We start from the raw sequence: 17,868 nt of genomic DNA on the forward strand, positions 1-17,868 counted from the left end.
TTCTCAAAAGGTAACTGAGAGCTAGTGATCGAAACCCTCCTTTAGTGGGTATCAAGTGAGTATTCCTAACCATTACTTGCAGGGTTGTTGCTATTATTTTGAATTGCAGTGTCCAGTATGGGGAGGGGAAGTCAATCCATCCTCTGGAGGAACAAATAAAAACACAACGACCCAATAAGCAGACATCTGCATCTCAAAATAAAAGAGGGCACGTGTGCAGGTGACAGGCAGGTGGGCTCAGGGGGATATGAATGAGTTTTATAAGCAATTTGAAGAAAAAAGACCCATTGCGTTATAGGAGACTTTTTAATTTTTTAAGAGCCTTATTCTGTTATAGTATATCTTAATCATCACAGTCTTTGAATTCATAGCTGAGCAACTATCATGCTCCTTTTTATCCAGAATTTCTTAGTTAATGTTTTTTTTTTTTTCCTGGCCATGCCGCATGGCTTGCGGGATCTAAATTCCCTGACCAGGGAACCCAGGGCCCCAGCAGTAGAAGGCCAAGTCCTAACCACTGGACTGACAGGGAATTCCCTAGTTGCTTATTTTTAGATGGAATTACTCCATTGCTCTTGTAACTGGCAGAAATGCGTGCAGAGCTTGGACCGTGAAAGTGATGTCAAATTACTGTCTCCCAGGTTCTAAAAGAGTCAGGGTGGACTCTTTCCACAGGTTCTTCATGGCTCCAGATAAATCATCTTCAATTAATGATAACTATAGAATCAATTTCAGTTATGTATTGCTATGGAACAGAGCAACCCAAAACTTAGTGGCTTAAAACACAATTTATTATTCACTTTCAAGTTTCTGTCTCACTTGGGATCTTTCATGTGGCTGCAGTCAGATGGTTCCGGGGCTGAACTCCTCTTAGGGCCAGACAAGGCCGATGTTCACCATGGCTCCTGATTCCATGTCCAGTTCCTCGGCTGAGGTTTCTGGAGCAGCTGGAGGCTGCGTGGACCTCTCTCTCTCCGTGGCCTCCTCTTGTGACATGGGCTTCCTTACAGGATGGTGGTCCCTGAGCTCTTCACATGGCTTCCCCCAGAATGAGCATTCCAAGAAACCCAGATGGGAGCTGCAAGGCCTCTTAGGATCTAGTCCCGTGTGTAACAGTGTTATTTTTACCACGTCCTTTTGATCAAAAAGCAATCCCAGTAGCAGCCCAGGTTGAAGGGGAAGGGCCTACACAATGGTGTGGCTCCCTGGAGGTGTGTGGGTCACTGGGCAAGCCATCTTTGGAAACCAGCTACATGCTAACTAGAAATACATGCACACCTCTTCTTCGATACAAAGTTAACATGGCCTAATCAATTCACAGTGCCATAAACTGGGTGGCATGTGTCAGCGAACACATTTCAATACATATTCAGAATGTCAGGGAGCAATAATCATCACCCCTCAAAGTCCACAGGGAGATTTCTTGTCTATGAATTGTCAGGAGTTCTCTAAACAACAACAACAAAAAACTGGAGCAAAAAGATGGCTGAAATGATGTCATTTTGCACGTTGAGAGCTGGAAACCGTCACAAGTGAAAAATAAAATGGGACATGAAATATTAAGTGGCATATCAGGTTTATTGCATATGTGACCATGAGAGTGCTTTTTATTTTGTCTTATGGAGCTCTGAAAGAATCCATGTAATGGATTAAAGGTATTAAAACTCCCATATTCTCCCTGGCTCTAGGCCAGGGAACAGGGCATGAAAAATAATCCCAATAGACGGAATATGTAGGAAGGAATTTTAAAATGTATTTACGATAGACATAGTGACCTCCCTAACTAATAAAAATGTGTACATGAGGTTAGTTTTGAGGGAAATGTGCAGACCTTACACATTTATAGTGTATATAAATACTGTATACACTGTAGTACTTAGCATCCTTAAACTATTTCCCTCATCTCTGTAACATACGGCTATCATATTCTGTCTTTGCCCTAGAAGCAAAGAAAAGCATGGATTTTATAGTACATGTGCAGTTACTCTAAGAAGGAATAGTTTTAATTTCCTTTATCTTAAAGCAAGGAAGCAAGGTCAGGAAACTGAGCCATATCTGGTCTGCAGCCTGTTTTTTTGTAAATAAAGTTTTATTGGAACATGTGACGCCCACTCATTTATGTCGTGTATGTAGCTGCTCCCCCTCCCGCAGCAGAGTTGAGTGGCTGTGACAGAGACCATATGGCTCACAAAGCCTAAAATATTTACTGTCTAGTCCTTTACAGAAAGAGTTTACTGATCTTGTCTTAAAACGTTAAAAAATCAGTAGGACGGCTTCAAATAGAAATGAGTGCTTTGTTTCTCGGTTATAATAATGTAGGTGGATTCAGGAGGCCAGTTCTGGATCAAGCTGTGTCCGAACTCTGTGACCTTGGCCAAGTCCTTTAACTTCTCTAAGCTTCAGTTTCCTCCTATAAATAATGAAGAGTAAAAATTAGACAATGATAATAATCCCTGCTCTTCTTCACACTTTTGCCCTGAGGGAGCAAGTGAGGGAATGGGACGAAAACACACCTGGAATCCTCCAGTACCAGGTAATGTGTGCTGTTGGCAGATCTGCTGAATTGGCTGAAACGGTCATCATGTATTTGATAATGCCTAGGATAACTATGCAAGGATTTCTATGCAGATTTCATTCTTTCACTCATTTTTCAACCAACATTTATTAAGCACCTGCTGTGTACTTTTACGCACTGAGTATTTAAAGGCAAGTCAGCCGAAGCCTTTGTGTGCTCGTGACATGCCCGGTCATGGCAGCCTAGGGCACCATCGGATCCCAGCCTCCAGCTGGGACCATCTTTACTGTCTGGTATTTTTAGTTGTCAGTTTGTGTGGGCGAAGAATGGTGTCTTCTAACTTCTTTTTAACCCAGCATTTAGCACGGTGTCTGGCCTTGCCAGGTGCTCAATAAATACATGTCAGCAGTTGGATGTTGCTGGCTAATAATCCTGGCCCCATCCACGCGGCCCCCCATCGGTCCATGCAAAGGTTTGCGACTTTGGGTTCCAGCAGCTGTGGAAGGCTCCCAAAGGGGAGATCGCCGTGAGAAGGAGGAGTTTCAAGAAGCTGTTTCTGAGGAGTCTATGCACATGGATTGGGGATGGGCCACGAGGAGAGGGCTGTGGTGGTCCTTTGGGTGATGCGCAGAGGCTGGGAGGGACGCGACCGCTGAGTGGGAGTGTGCGGGAGCAGAGCTGACACAAAGTGCTCTGCTCACATTTGCTTGTGGGGGAATCTTCTCAGCAGGGACAAGTAGTGTTTTGAGAGGGAAAATGGAAGCAAAAGTCAGCAAATCAAGACTTGAGACTACTGCTTAGGAGGAAGATGGGAGGTGAATCGTGTCGAGATTCGTCAGCACAGGCACTACCCCTGATTCTGCGATGATGGTAACTCTGCTTGTGCCCCCTGTGCGACAGGCAGTGGGCCCAGTGCTTTACAGTGATTCATCATTTAATGCTCACGATGATCCAGTGCTGGATAGGATGTCATTTTGTACAAGGAGAAATGGAGACTCAGAGACACTAAGTAACTTGCCCAAAGCCACACAGCTAGTAGGTAGGGGAGTTAGGATTTGAACCCAGGAAGGCAGGCCCCAGAGTTCACACTTCCAACCACATGCTTCAGCTTGTCTTTAAAGATGGGAAGTTCCCTGAAGGAAGGAATATCCAAAAAGACCTGAGCCTTGGGGCCTGCTGACAGGTGGTAAAAATGTCTTTGAATTATTTTTTCAAGGTTTCCTTAGCAATTTCTTTTTTTCTTTTATATAATTTATATATCATTCAGTTCACCCTTATAAAGTGTACAATTTAGTGGGTTTTAGTGTATTCACAGAGTTGTGGGACCACTACCACTATCTAATTTCAGAACACTTTCATCCCCCCAAAAAGAAACTTGTAATGGTGAATTTTATGTATCAACTTGTCTGGGCCACGGGGTGCCCGGATATTTGGTCAAACATTATCCTGAGTGTTTCTGTGAGGGTGTTTTGTTTTGTTTTATTTGTTTGTTTTTTATTTTATTGGAGTATAGTTGATTTACAATGTTGCGTTTGTTTCAGGTGTACAGCAAAGTGAATCAGTTATTCATGTACATCTGTCCACTGTTTTTTAGATTCTTTTCCCATTTAGGTTATTACAGAGTATTGAATATAGTTCCCTGTGCTATACAGTAGGCTCCTGTTGGTTATCTATTTTATATATAGTCGTGTGGGTGTGTTCATCCCAAGCTCCTGATTTATCCCTCCCACCAGCGTTTCACCCTTTGGTAACCATCAGTTTGCTTAGCAATTTCTTTTCTAAGAACTAAAATGAAAGCACTTTGACAAGATCAACCTTCTCACATCAAGAAATAGTGAGAAATCACTGTTATGAAGGAAGAAAAAAAAAAATCAACCATGTTAGAGCGTTTCTGTCTGTAATCTGAACAATTCCATGTAGAAAATTAAGAATCTTTTAAACTAAGATATCCCCAGTGGGTCCTTTTGAGCTGGTGTGTGATGCTCATCTCCAGCACTAACAGAGCCGTCATGTTAGTCCGCTAGAAGGTTCGGTGGGGATGCTTCTGGTCGCCCCCCATACCCTGGTCCTCTTGGGAGGGAGTGATCCAGGTCTTCCTGAGGCATCCCAACCCTGCAGACGGGGACAGAAGAGCCAGTGCACAACTTCGGGTTGCATTCTTGTGCCAGGTACATTCTGGTTGAGGGAGTGTAAGTGGCCCACTGGTGAAAGCTGGAGAAGCAGCCCAGGGACGGGGACCTGAGCTCTCCTCTCGCCGCCCAGCAAAGCCCCGAAGCTGGCGGTGGAGCGGGCCACATGTGGCCTGAGTTACCCGTGCCGGACAGCGTGGAGTTACACGCCCTTGGACTGCCGCCAGAGGCCCTTGGAACCTGGTCTGAGCTGCTGCCACCCGGCTCGCTGGGGCTGCCTTCTTGGCAGGGAAGGTGTGGGAGGGCTTCGTGGGCCCGGGATGTGTGCCTCCTCATTCCTGTGTTTGCCTCTGGGGACTTTCCTACTTTATTGCTTTGACTGGAAAGAAGAAAGGGCATTCTTTCTGTCCCTTTAGCTTCTTTCCTTTTTAGTTTTCCAGTTTTACTTTTGCTCCTTATGCCAGGATGACTGCATGGGTCTGCTTGACGTGGTCTGTATTTTCTCAGACTTGCTGCCAGGGACTCTACCAGCCTCTTGCCAAAGAAGTTGTGCACGATCACAAGACAGGATGTCACCCCCGGGGTCACACCCATTCTCTTGAGCCCAAGACCACTTGCGTGCCAATTCCTGCTTATCTGCTCCCCTCTGGATGGCCTCGAGCCAGTTCCCTCACCAGCCTGTGCCTCCAGTTTCTTGCCTGGAAGTATTTTTTAGAGATACTAAGACGAGGTCTCTCATAGAGCTGTTATGGGGACCAAATGAATTAATATATGTCAAATCCTTAGAACAGAATGGGGCTGGCAGCTAGCCCGCGGTAGATGCCCCATGACGGTCGCTGTTAATACTGTTGTCGTATTCTTCTTCTTTTTAAAAATATTTATTTATTTATTTTTGGCTGCGTTGGGTCTTCGTTGCTGTGTGCGGGCTTTCTCTAGTTGCAGTGGGCAGGGGCTGCTCTTTGTTGCGGTGCGCAGGCTTCTCATTGCGGTGGCTTCTCTTGTTGTGGAGCACGGGCTCTAGGCACGTGGGCTTCAGTAGTTATGGCACGCGGGCTCAGTAGTTGTGGCACACGGGCTTAGTTGCTCCGCGGCATGTGGGATCTTCCGGGACCAGAGCTCGAACCCGTGTCCCCTGCATGGGAAGGCAGATTCTTAACCACTGAGCCGCCAGGGAAGTCCCTGTCGTATTGCTTTTGTTTGACTTGACTCTGTAGAATTTCCCATCATCTTCTAAGGCATTAGTCACATCACGATTTGGCTCGCCCACCTGTTCCCAAATATTCTAACAAACAAGTCCTCGAATATAGAGTTGTGTCGTTTACAATGTGTAAACGCTGCAGTGCGGTACACACACTTGTCATCCCCATTTCTCAGGTTAGGAAACTGAGGCTCAGGAAGGTGAAGTGACCGTAGTAAGAGGCAGTGTCAGGCACTGAGCTCCCACCTCTGTCTCTGTGCTCCAAGAGGCTGGGTTTTTTTGTCCTAAAGTCTTCCCATAAGTAGTCTCCTTACCCTAGAGCAGGGTTTTTCAACCTCAGCACTGTTTCTAATCTGGGCCAGACAGTTCATTGTTGTTGTCTGGGGAGGGGGAGGGAGCTGTCCTGTGCACTGTGGCATGTTTTTTGTTTGTTTTTGCTTAATTTTTATTGGAGTATAGTTGATTTACAGTGTTGTTAGTTTCAGGTGTACAGCAAAGTGAATCAGTTTTACATACACATATATCTGTTCTTTACCATATTCTTTTCCATTATGGTTTATTACAGGATATTGAATATAGTCCCCTGTGCTATACAGGACAAACTTGTTGTTTATTTTATATTATTTTGTTTTATTTTTAAATTTTTATTGGCATATAGTTGATTTACAATGTTGTGGTAGTTTCAGGTGTACAGCAAAATGAATCAGTTATACATATAACCATTTTTTTTTCCTTTTTAAAGTCTTTATTGAATTTGTTACAATATTGCTTCTGTTTTATGTTTTGATTTTTTGGCCATGAGGCATGTGGGATCTTAGCTCCTCGACCAGGGATTGAACCCACACCCCCTACCTGAGAAGGCAAAGTCTTAACCACTGGACCGCCAGGGAAGTCCCCATATGTCCATTCTTTTTCAGATTCTTTTCCCATATAGGTCATTATAGAGTATTGAGTAGATTTCCCTGTGCTACATAGTAGGTCCTTATTAATTATCTGTTTTATATATAGTAGTGTGTATATGTCAATCCCAATCTCCCAGTTTATCCCTCCAGCCCTTTCCCCCTTGGTAACCATAAGTTTGTTTTCTACATCTGTGACTCTCTCTGTTTTGTAAATAAGTTCATTTGTACCATTTTTTTAGATTTCACATGTATGTCATACAAAATTTCTCTTTCTCTGTCTAACTTACTTCACTCTGTATGACAGTCTCTAGATGCATCCACGTCTCTACAAATGACCCAAGTTCGTTTCTTTTTATGGCTGAGTAGTATTCCATTGTATATATGTACCAGATCTTCTTTATCCATTCATCTGTTGATGGCCATTTAGATTGCTTCCGTGTCCTGGCTACTGTGAATAGTGCTTGCAACGAACATTGGGGTACTCTGTGGGATGTTTAGTAGCATCGCTGGCCTCTACCCACTAAATGTCAGTAGTCGCCCCCAGTTATGACAGCCAGAATCTCTCCGGACATTGCCAAATGTCTCTTGGGGGGCAAAATCAGTGTTGGTTAAGAGCCACTGTCCAAGATTAAGGAAGGTGGAAGGGAAATGTGGGAGGATGGGGGGGGGTCTGGGTTGACCATCACTTATGAAACATCGTGTGCCAGGCAAGTTGCAAACAGTGTCTCTCGTTCACCAACAGGAATTCTAGGATCGTCTGCATTGTCCTAGGAAACACTTAGGACTCAGAGAAGGAACAAAAACTCTATGGTCACTAACTTAGTAAGTGTCAGAAGAGGGATTCAAATCCACGTCCGTCTGGAGCAAAACCCATGCCCTCCCATCACTTCCTCACACAGTTTTCTGCAGGTTCAGGGCATTTTAGTTTTTAGGAACAAAGGAAACTCACATGATGAGGATTAAATTGGTTTCAGAGCTTTCTGAGTCCACTAGTGTGTCTACCTATAAAATATCAACCAAATAAAACAAAAAACACTTCTCTGCAGCAAAGTATAACCGAGTAAGTACATTACTTTGTTGCAAAAGAGGTTACATTCTGGTGTCTTTACCCTTGAGCTTTCTCAGATCTCAGAAGAATGGCAAAAATTCCCATGTGACAGAGTAATTTCATCATCATCTTTTAAAAATATTCCACCACAGTTTCCCCCCTGTTTTCTGTAAGGAATGGTACCAATGTGATTTTCAAATATATATACAGTATATAAGCAAAGAATTGTGTATCTGAGATGATAAACATTTTAGTGCTCCTGTTTTAATCCACTATGGGTGCAGGAAATTTGAACAGATAATGGAATGTCATTTGTTAGTGCAACAATTGCTTTTTAAGAGTTATGGAAATCCTGATTGGAAGTGGAATATGGGACTGAATCATTTGGTGTGGAGATAAGCTCTTCAGGGACCTTGGTATTGCGATGTAATTAGCTTCATCTACACGCGACTCCTGAGGCGGGTTACAGCATTTGTTCACTTAATGCCTTCCATTTCGGATGTCTCTCAGTTCACATCATTAATAAGTAGTTAGATATGTCGGCCCGTTAAGTGATTTTAAGGGAGAATTTATTTGAACCTGTCATAAGCTATCTTAGTATGTCCTGGAAAATCGTGATCTAAAGCACTGTCTGTTACAAACGTCACCTAAAACAACCTATGACATAATTTTCGACCATGTTCCTTGGAGCAAGAAAGCATATTATAAAAATGAAATGTAGGTGTTGAAGGTGTCATAGTCCCTTAGGAAAATATGACATTACTTCCTATGGTAAAAGTCGGTCTCAGGAATAATTTCTGCTGCTGGCTGAGAGCCCAGACAGGTGTAGCTGCAATACAGAGTGATTAGGCGGTCCTCAACCTCCCTGTCTCTTTTTTTAAGGCCCAAACTATCTTGTCAAATTTAACCATGTCTTGAATCAAATCAGTGTTTGGAAAATTATAACTGTGAATTAAAAGAAAGGGAGGTACACAATCCTGCAGTTTTCAATTATGAGTAAACAGGCCCAACCCGGACCACACCCAGTGATTTACTTCCTAAGGAGGTGGAAGATGAGAAGTTAAAAAGCTGTGGTTTTGAGTGAAGTAAGAGTAATATCTATTCAGCCATTTAAATCTCTTTTGTAATAAAACAGACCACTAATAAGAGCCTACTGTATAGCACAGGGAACTCCACTTCGCTGGAACGGTGGAAACTAACACAACATTGTAAAACAACGCCACCCCAGTTAAAAAATAAATAAATCTCTTCCGTAAAGGCTGCGAGTAGTGTGTTGTTTAAATTTCCCCATTCTAAGGTGCGGGCTTCTCCGGCCCTGCTGTCCCCTTGGGTTCTGGGGAAGAGTCAGTGAGTTCACGGTGTCAATACGAAGCCTTCGGCGCAGCCCTGGACACTTAATAAGTGCTCGGTAAGTGGTAGGTGCTGTTAGTTCAGCTCTTCCGGTGCAACTCTGACCCCTTCTGCCAACTAAAATCCACTGCCGAAATGCCGTGGGAGCGGACGCAGGCTTCTGGGGAGCATAAACACCACGCAGCCTGGAGCTCTTAAGGTATTAAGTGCTCAACAAGGATCGCATTTAGTAAGGACCTGAGCAAAAGGGGAGCCGACAGAGTCAACGGTGCCAAATTGACTCAGCAGATTGGGGTCCCGGGGAGGTTAGGAGAGCAGCAAGACGTTTTTATGTCAGGGTGTCTCGAATGTTGCTAGCGTGCGTGGGAATTATCAGGGGATTTTGTTAAAATGCCTGTTGGGATTCGGCGGGCATTTCTGGGGGGGTGGAGGGTGGAGGGGAGTGGGAGCCTGCGTTTGACCCGGTTCCCAGGTGGTGCTGATGGTGCGAGCCGGGGACCGCACTTTGGAAAGCAAGGCTTTCTTGAAGGACTTAAAAAGCAGTCTTCGCGGCCCTTCTTTTGTCCCCTGCCTGTCCTCAGCACCTGTTGCATGTGTGGTCAGAATAGCAGGGATTCTCATAACCCGGCCCCAGCCCTCGGCCAGGATCCCGGGTGACCCGGGCAAACACACACTCCTTCAGGGTCACGGGCAGGTTACTGAGTCAAGACTGCCAAAGCCCGCCACGCCGTTTTCCTCCCCTCCTCTCCCCTCCCCTCCCCCAGACCCGGGACGGATCTTGGAGCTTCTCAGCAATAACAAAGCCAGCAGCAGAGTGAGTCAAGACCATTTCAAAGCAGAGTTTTTCTTGTTTGGCAATTACCTAATTTCAAAATGCGATTCACAGATTTGCAAAATCCCCTGTGTGTGGAAACAAACCGCGTCTCCTGAAAGATGATTAAAAGCAAGATCGGCCCCCTCCCAAAACACACACACACACACACACACACACACACACACACACTGAAGGCGATTGGAAAATTAAATGAGCACACACACACACACACACACTGAAGGCGACTGGAAAATTAAATGAGCGGCAGTACGGAGGTCCCCAGTCCCACGCTCACGGTTGGAGGCATGTAAATGATATTTCAGTAAAGGCCCACGGGCGCGCGCGCGCATGCGCACACGCCCGCAGCGGAGAATCTGGTTCTAATTACTTGTACTTTGGTTGAACTTTGGCGTTTCCTTTGACTTTCTCCCTAATGTATGAGAGCTCTGGGCCTTGCGATCCTGCAGAAAAAGAGGGGGAAAAAATCCAGACCGGCTCTCCTCCGTGCCAACAAAAATGAAACCCAACTAAATGTTGTGACCAAATGCAACACTTTGCTAGTCTCCGTTAATTAGCTGAAATTACTCCCTCCCACCGGGTCCCGGAGCTCAGGGCTCAAAATTCCCCCGGGGCCGTGCAGGAAATGCCTTTTGCTTTACAACTCCTTTTTCTTTTAAGGCTCTGCTACCCAGAGAGTGCATTAAAATGCTGCCTTAATCATCGAAAGTTCTAGCGAAAAGGCAGGGCTTTCATTATGCAGGATGCCTGCCTGACCGACTCTAAAATCCTGAAGTCTGTCAGCATGGCTTAGCCCGCCATAAATTAGTTCTCACAAAGAAAAACATAGTATACTGGGCCTTCTCTTAAAAATGTTATCTGCTACTTAATCTAACCTTTAGAAAAATGCCAAGCATGTTAGGAATTGTGAAGGGCGCTATTGTTAGAGGCTTTCCGTGTGTTTAAATGACACTCAGGTGTGTTGTAACAACAAGGACATTTATACTGTGTTTTCTCAGGTGAGTTGATGTGCAAGTGCCAAGTCCTCTTAACAGGCAACATTATTATTATTATTATTATTATTTTGCTTTTATTTGGGGAGTGAATTAGACCCCCAGAGTTGTGGCAGTGTTTAAGAAGGTTGTGTCACTTGGGAGTGCCGGTATTCTGCTTTTCTGCGGTGTCTCGGTCGGTGGAGAGTTCGTTTGGTCTGCTTTTGTTTTGTCTGCAAACAGCCTCTGAGTTTATAGAGTCCTTCAGAGCAGTGCTTCTCAAAGTGGCAGCTGCGGCCCACTGCCAGTACTCGAGGAGATAGGGCAGCCGTGAGAGCAAATGCTTAGAAACTTGTACAGAAATTTGGCAGAGGAATTTTACGTCTAAAAGATCCTTTTTTTCCCTGCTTGTGTTTTGAGCATCTTTTTCTTAATTACTTTTTTCTGGAGTTTCATTTTGTGTGTCTTTTTTTCCATTAGGGATTTGTTTTTATTGATTTTATCAATCTATGAGAGAAAAAAAAAAAAGGTCCTTTGCCATAGATAGTCTCAAAACCACTAATTTAAACCACTAGGCTTCCTCCCTACCCCCGGAATTCTGCTGCTGGTTGCTCTTCTGGACCACACTTTGAGGAGCATTAGTTTAAAGGCAAACGAGACCTGTAATGAACTTTTCGGCAAGGAAGGTGATTCTAGCTTTGGGTGCCCTAGTGACAGCCACCTTTGAGTTGCGGGGTTGGAGAGGTTTAAAATATGGGCTGGAAGCTTCTGTCAGTGCAGGTTTTGGATCACTGTCTCCTTTGGCCAGTGGGCAGCCCAGAGAAGCCCCCTCAGCGCTTTTGGTGCTGACTCTCCTCTGGGCAGGGACCCATGGGGCCAAACATCCATCTTGCCGGAGCAACAGAAGTTCCTGTCTTGGCCATTCCCTAACAAACGAGGCAGCGCATCTGGTTAGCAGTTTGGATGCCACCTTGGAGGTTGCTGCTTGTTGGGGATGCAGTCACTAAACAAAACTCAATAAGACAATAAGTAAGCAAGGAAATAAAGCAGGAGGCGAAAAGCAGATCTGAATTAGTCCTCAAAGACTGCTTTTACCTGAACTGAAATCACGACAGGATGGCTGGAGTGTGGTTGTTTTCTTAAATGACACAAGCCTCTTTTCCCCCCTGGGAAGTCTAAAAACTGCTTTTTTGGCCTGCTTGAGATCGCTGAATGAACTAATACAGGACACATTGTCTGCTGGGCCTGCAGAGTTTTTGAGCAAAAAATTCATCATTCCGTAGACTGATTGTGCTTGCCTGGAATAAGGCACAAAATGTTTGACGTCTCTCAAGGGCATTTGATGAATCTAACTCTCATTTAAAGGGACTAATAGATTATTGATTTAAGCAGGACGACAGAGAACAGATCAACAGCAGGCACTCTGTAGCTGTCTTTAATGCCAGAACTGACTCTGAAGGGGGCCCTGGGCTATCCCCCTGCCTTGTTTCCCACTGTCTTTGGGGGGGCAGTGACTGGGGGTGGGCACCACAGGACAAGAGGAGCACTAATGAACTTGGCCAAAGTATGTTTTTGCTATATTACCAAAAAGGCCAGAGGTTGCATTGAAGTTCAAATCTGCTTTTGTACTGATACCATATCCTGGTTGTAATCCTAGAACTTGCGTTGGCATGTTTGCTTAAAGCTAGCTTTGGCAATCTGACGGTACCACAGAGATTTTTCTTGTTTGCTTTGCATTGTTCTCAGCATCACAGGCCACACAGAGGAAATGAAGGATCAACCATGATATATTTTTAGGGGATATTTGAATATATATAGTCAAATAGTTAATGCTTTACCACCAATAAGAAAATTTTTACAAAGATGATTATTTCTTGTCATATATGTTTTTTCTATATATGTTTGTCTGGGATGCACATGTGGCATTTGTAGGATTCACGTTACAAACCACAATAGATGGAATCAATTCATCCTTCAAAACACAGCCTGGTCATCTCCTCTGGGAAGCCTCCCTTGATTTCTCTGAGCTGAATAAGGCTTATAGCCCTCTCTGTCATATCATATCATATCATATCCATGTTTCCCAAACTGCTGCAATTTCGATTCACCTGGGTATACTTTTTATAAAACACTGATGCCTGGCTCCCACTCCCAGGCATTCTGCCATAATAGGTCTAAGATACAATCTAAGCATTAGGATGTTTAAAAGCTCCCCAGGTAGTTCTAACATACAGCCAAGTTTGAGAACCAGTGTACTGTATTCTAATTGTTGGTTTACTCTCTATTAGGCCAAACTTGACAAGGCTAAGGGTATATACCATGTACTGTCCATAGCATGTAACACACACTTGGTATGTTATAGTCAGGGAATTAAATGTTTGAACACACCAGGCTTCCCTGGTGGCGCAGTGGTTAAGAATCTGCCTGCCAATGCAGGGGACACGGGTCCGAGCCCTGGTCCGGGAAGATCCCACATGCCATGGAGCAAATAAGCCCGTGCGCCATGACTACTGAGCCTGTGCTCTAGAGCCCGCGAGCCACAACTACTGAGCCTGCGTGCCACAACTACTGAAGGCCATGCACCTAGAGCCCATGCTCCGCAACAAGAGAAGCCACCGCAATGAGAAGCCCGTGCACCGCAGCAAAGAGTAACCCCTGCTCCCCGCAACTAGAGAAAGCCTGCATGCAGCAATGAAGACCAACGCAGCCAAAATAAATACATAAGTTTATGGAAAAAAAAAAAAAGATTGAACACACCAACATCTTTTGTACAAATACGGGGAAAGCACTACTAGTGAAATAACCACAGCCTTAATAAAAGTCCAGAGCCCTTGCTATTGATTGCTTCCAAATAAAACATTTTCATCCGTACACCTGTTGAGGGAAAGTTTTCTGATTCACTCCTTGGTTATAAGTGACTCTCATCTATTGAAAAAGGCTTTCAATTCTGAGGTCTCCCGGCTTGCATGTGCTTTGCCTGAGTTTCTTGGGGATTAGATTGCCTGCAGTTCAGCTTCCTCTCTTTGGGAGGGGGAGATGCTGGACCCCCTCAGTACATGGATTTGAAGCTGCATATTTATGGAAATTACCACCCACGTTTGAAATTCAGGGCATAGCTCTGACAGCTGAATCCAGACCTAATAGAATTCTATTTACAACCTTCCTGGACAAGCCAGATTAGCTGTTCTGCACAAGCCAGTAGAACATGAAAATACACTCTCCCCACATTGCACACAATGAGGGATTGCTCCTTGTGGTGACAACACACCTTGGTCCCTAGGGGGGGAAGTAGAGGCACACAAATAAAACCAATCAGAAAGTTCTGGGAGGCGTTTAGGGGAGGACTCACTTATGCTGATATTAAGAGCGTAAATTGATACAGCCTTTCTAGAACTCACAATGTATTCTTAAATAGCCATAACTTTTGAACTAATAATTCCACTTCTAAGAAATTAGCCAAAGGAAACAGTCAGAGATGTGCTGAGATTAGCTACAAAGATATTCATCATAATGGAATGTTTTGCGGGAAAAATATTTATTGACAAGGAAACAAACTCATGACACAGTAAGTTCAACAAAGTCCCAAACAGAATCTACAGTATAATTCCACTTTTTAAGGTAAACAAACCGACCAAAAACATTTATATGCATAGTAAAATGTTTTGAAGGGTAGATGCCAAGATAACAGTAATTTTCTCTGAATGAAAGGATTGTGAGTAAGTCTGTGTGTGTTCTCTTGGGTTTTTTTTTTTTTTTCAGGGCTCCAGAAGCATTTAATTTTTTAACATCTCTGAAATCAGGATGTGTCTCACAAGCATTGATCGGTCATAATTTAATTGGCAGTACTTTTTGTCTTTCTTAATGATACATAGAATAACATGCATTTTATAATCTGTGGTGACTCAGGATCAGTGACACCCAGTAATAACAGTAGTAACAACAGCAGGAGCAGCATCATAGATTTTTTTAATTGCAATATAGTTGATGTACAATATTATATAAGTTACAGGCGACAATATAGTGCTTTACAATTTTTAAAGGTTATACTCCATTTATAGTTATTATAAAATATTGGCTCTATTCCCCGTGTTGTATCCTTGTAGCTTATTTTATATTGTTTTCTTGGGTTTTTAACAAAGAGTGATGTATTATTTTGTACTGCTTTCTTGTCGATGCCATTATTACTCATTTGCTTTCAGTGAAGCTGATTGGTTTAGGGGGAGGCATGCTTTTGCTTTTGTAGCTTGATAGCTGATCTGATGAGCTCTCGTGACATCTTCGATGCCCACCTTTCTGTACAGCCCTTGCCACAATTGTGCTGAGCTACCCAGTAAAGACAGTACTAGATTTATCTACTAGAACTGCCCAACTCTAATGAATTCATTCCAGGATTCTTCTGAATTATGACAATACTATAATTATAGTTGATTCTATTCCAAAGGGATAATTAATTAATTTTAAAGGAAGCCAATGAGTATGTGAAAGCTACTTGGTTTCTAATTTTACCATTTAACAACTTAGAAGGGCACTTAGGGCTTGGAATGTAGACAAATAAGGAAAAGGGGGAAATTAATTAATTAATTAATTAAAATTAATTAATTAATTCAACAAATATCTATTGATTCTCCACCTACTATGTGCCAGCGCCTCTTCTAGGCCTGGAACAGAGTTGTAAACAATTCATCTGAGTTCCTTGGTTTCACAAGACCCATACTTGGGGGAGAGTAGCACAGGTAGAATATAAAATTGTACACAAACAGAATTTCTAAATTTAGACACTAGTTAGGGTATTATAGAAAATAAAATAAAATGAGAGATAGTGACCAGAAGTGGGAAGGGGCCTTTTATGTAGAAAAGTCACCCGTGAGGAGGTGACATTTGCTCTAAGATCTAAGAGAGAAAAGGGACTAGACGTGTGAAAGTCTGAGTATTTCCAGGTAGGGAGAATGGTAAGCTCAATACCCGTAAGTTGGTACAAGAGCTTGGCCTTTTCAAGAGATGGAACAGAAACCAAGTGTTTAGAAGTCAATAAATGAGGAGAGTCATTGGATTCAGTGATGTTACTGAAGGCCCATATCATGAAGAGCCTTGTGGGGCACAGCAAGGAGACTAACTTTGCTCTCATTGGTGATGGTTGGAGCATGTGAGGGCTCTCGGCAGGTAAGGGAGACAGAGCGATTTTAACTTGGGAACAGATACCTGACTGTGCGTGTGCAGGGGGGACCCTAGGCCAGAAGGGTGGGCACCAGGAGACCAGTGCAGAAGCTTCTGCAGTAACTGAGGTGAGAGGTGCTGCCGGGTCGCTGGGTTGGCCTGGCAGCAAGATCTCAGACAAGGATGGATTAACAGTATGTGTAGGGGGCAGAGGTGACTTGCTGAAAGTTTGGCTATCGGACAATCCAGTGGGTAGAGTAGCTAATCTGGGAGATGGTGAACAGTGGAACAACTGGAAATTTTATACTCTGGGAAATGTACTGTGTATTGTAAAGTGATTGGAGGTTGCAAGATTCTGGAACATTATTTGACCACTTTCAGCCCCTCACTTCCCCACTTCCTCATCCTCTATGAGCAGTTTTGCCTGTAATAGGAACAGGGCCAGGTCTTGCTTTGACATTGAGCATAAATCTGGAGAGTAGGGATGGGAGAATACCTGGACCTTAAGTTCTTTAAATTCCTATTCCTCATAGATTTGGGGTGGTTAAGTAATGAGATGCGGGATCGCGTATGTGTAAGTCTAGAATGAAAAGCAACGTCCGGCTGTGCCATCATTAATGTAATGCAATGCTTTTCAAACATTAACTGTACGTTCAGTCACCTGGGGGTTTGGTTAAGATGTAGATCTGGCTCCTTGGACTTGAGCTGGGGCCTGATACCGCGTTTTCTAATAAGCTCTGACGTGGTGCTGACGCTCCTGGTCCAAGGAGAACTCTGAGTAGCAAAGGTCTCGCCTCCACTGCTGTTAGTGAAGCTCTGGCCCGGTGCTGACGGCCCTTTCCGTGTCCTTGTTGAATGGCTGCTTTGGGCATTTTCTTCCTTTGTCCTAAGGAAAGTTCCTTTTGGTTAAGTGAGAAACAGGGTCAAGCAGGTCATTTCAGAGACTCTAACTGAACTGGAAGCTAGAGGGAACAAGAGTCGAAAGAGCCCTGGGTGTGCAGTGAACATCTGACTTTGTGTCTTGGCTTTACCACTGCCCAGTTGGTCTTGGACAAGTCACTGCACTCCTTGAGTTTCTGTTTCTCTTGAGGGTAAAATGGTGATAACATCATCTCCCTCACAGTGCCACGGTGCTGTGCAAATGAGAGAGGCGTATGGGATTGCTTTGTAAACTGTCAATACCACGTTAGAGTCAGGATTGCCCTGCAATGCCTACACTGGCAGCTCTTTTTGTGGGCCTATCCTTGCTATGTTATTGCTGAATTGGGGGCAGAGGCCTCTGAACTCACTGGTGAAAAAGCAATGAACTGAAATACGCTTTCTCTTTTTTTCTCCCCCTTCTCACCTCCACCGTAGCGATTGAAACACAGAGCACCAGCTCCGAGGAACTGGTCCCGAGCCCTCCGTCTCCACTTCCTCCCCCGCGAGTGTACAAGCCCTGCTTCGTCTGCCAGGACAAGTCATCGGGGTACCACTATGGAGTCAGCGCCTGCGAGGGGTGTAAGGTGAGTGCCCAGCTCCAGGGCTGGGCTGCTTTGATATCTTGTCACGTCACCTCCAATCGGTGTGGTGCTCTGGGTTGTGTGTGATGGTTTCATTTCTTCCTTAGAGCTCATCAGTTAATTCAGAAACTTCTGCAAATGTCTGACGGGAGCCAAATGTTCTAGGGCCCTTAAAATAACCCGTAACAGTTCTTTTCAGGTCGCAAGAGCCTTTTGAAGGCGTCCTGAAAAGCATCCCCTATTTCTCTTTAGAACATGCCGTCTGGT

The 17,868-nt window shown here is 44.1% G+C and overlaps 1 protein-coding gene across 4 annotated transcripts in view; it reads left to right on the forward strand.

Annotated features, from left to right (window-relative positions):
* RARB (retinoic acid receptor beta) overlaps positions 1–17,868 on the forward strand; it is a 432,877-nt gene that overhangs the window by 261,951 nt on the left and 153,058 nt on the right. For all 4 annotated transcript variants that reach the window (XM_067033889.1, XM_059065578.2, XM_059065580.2 and 1 more), the window contains exon 2: positions 17,456–17,604. In XM_067033889.1, the coding sequence (XP_066889990.1) occupies positions 17,456–17,604 (149 nt within the window). The remainder of the gene's footprint in view (positions 1–17,455; positions 17,605–17,868) is intronic.

The sequence above is a fragment of the Kogia breviceps genome, chromosome 5 (genome assembly GCF_026419965.1).
Source record: "Kogia breviceps isolate mKogBre1 chromosome 5, mKogBre1 haplotype 1, whole genome shotgun sequence".
Taxonomy (NCBI): Eukaryota; Metazoa; Chordata; class Mammalia; order Artiodactyla; family Physeteridae; genus Kogia; species Kogia breviceps.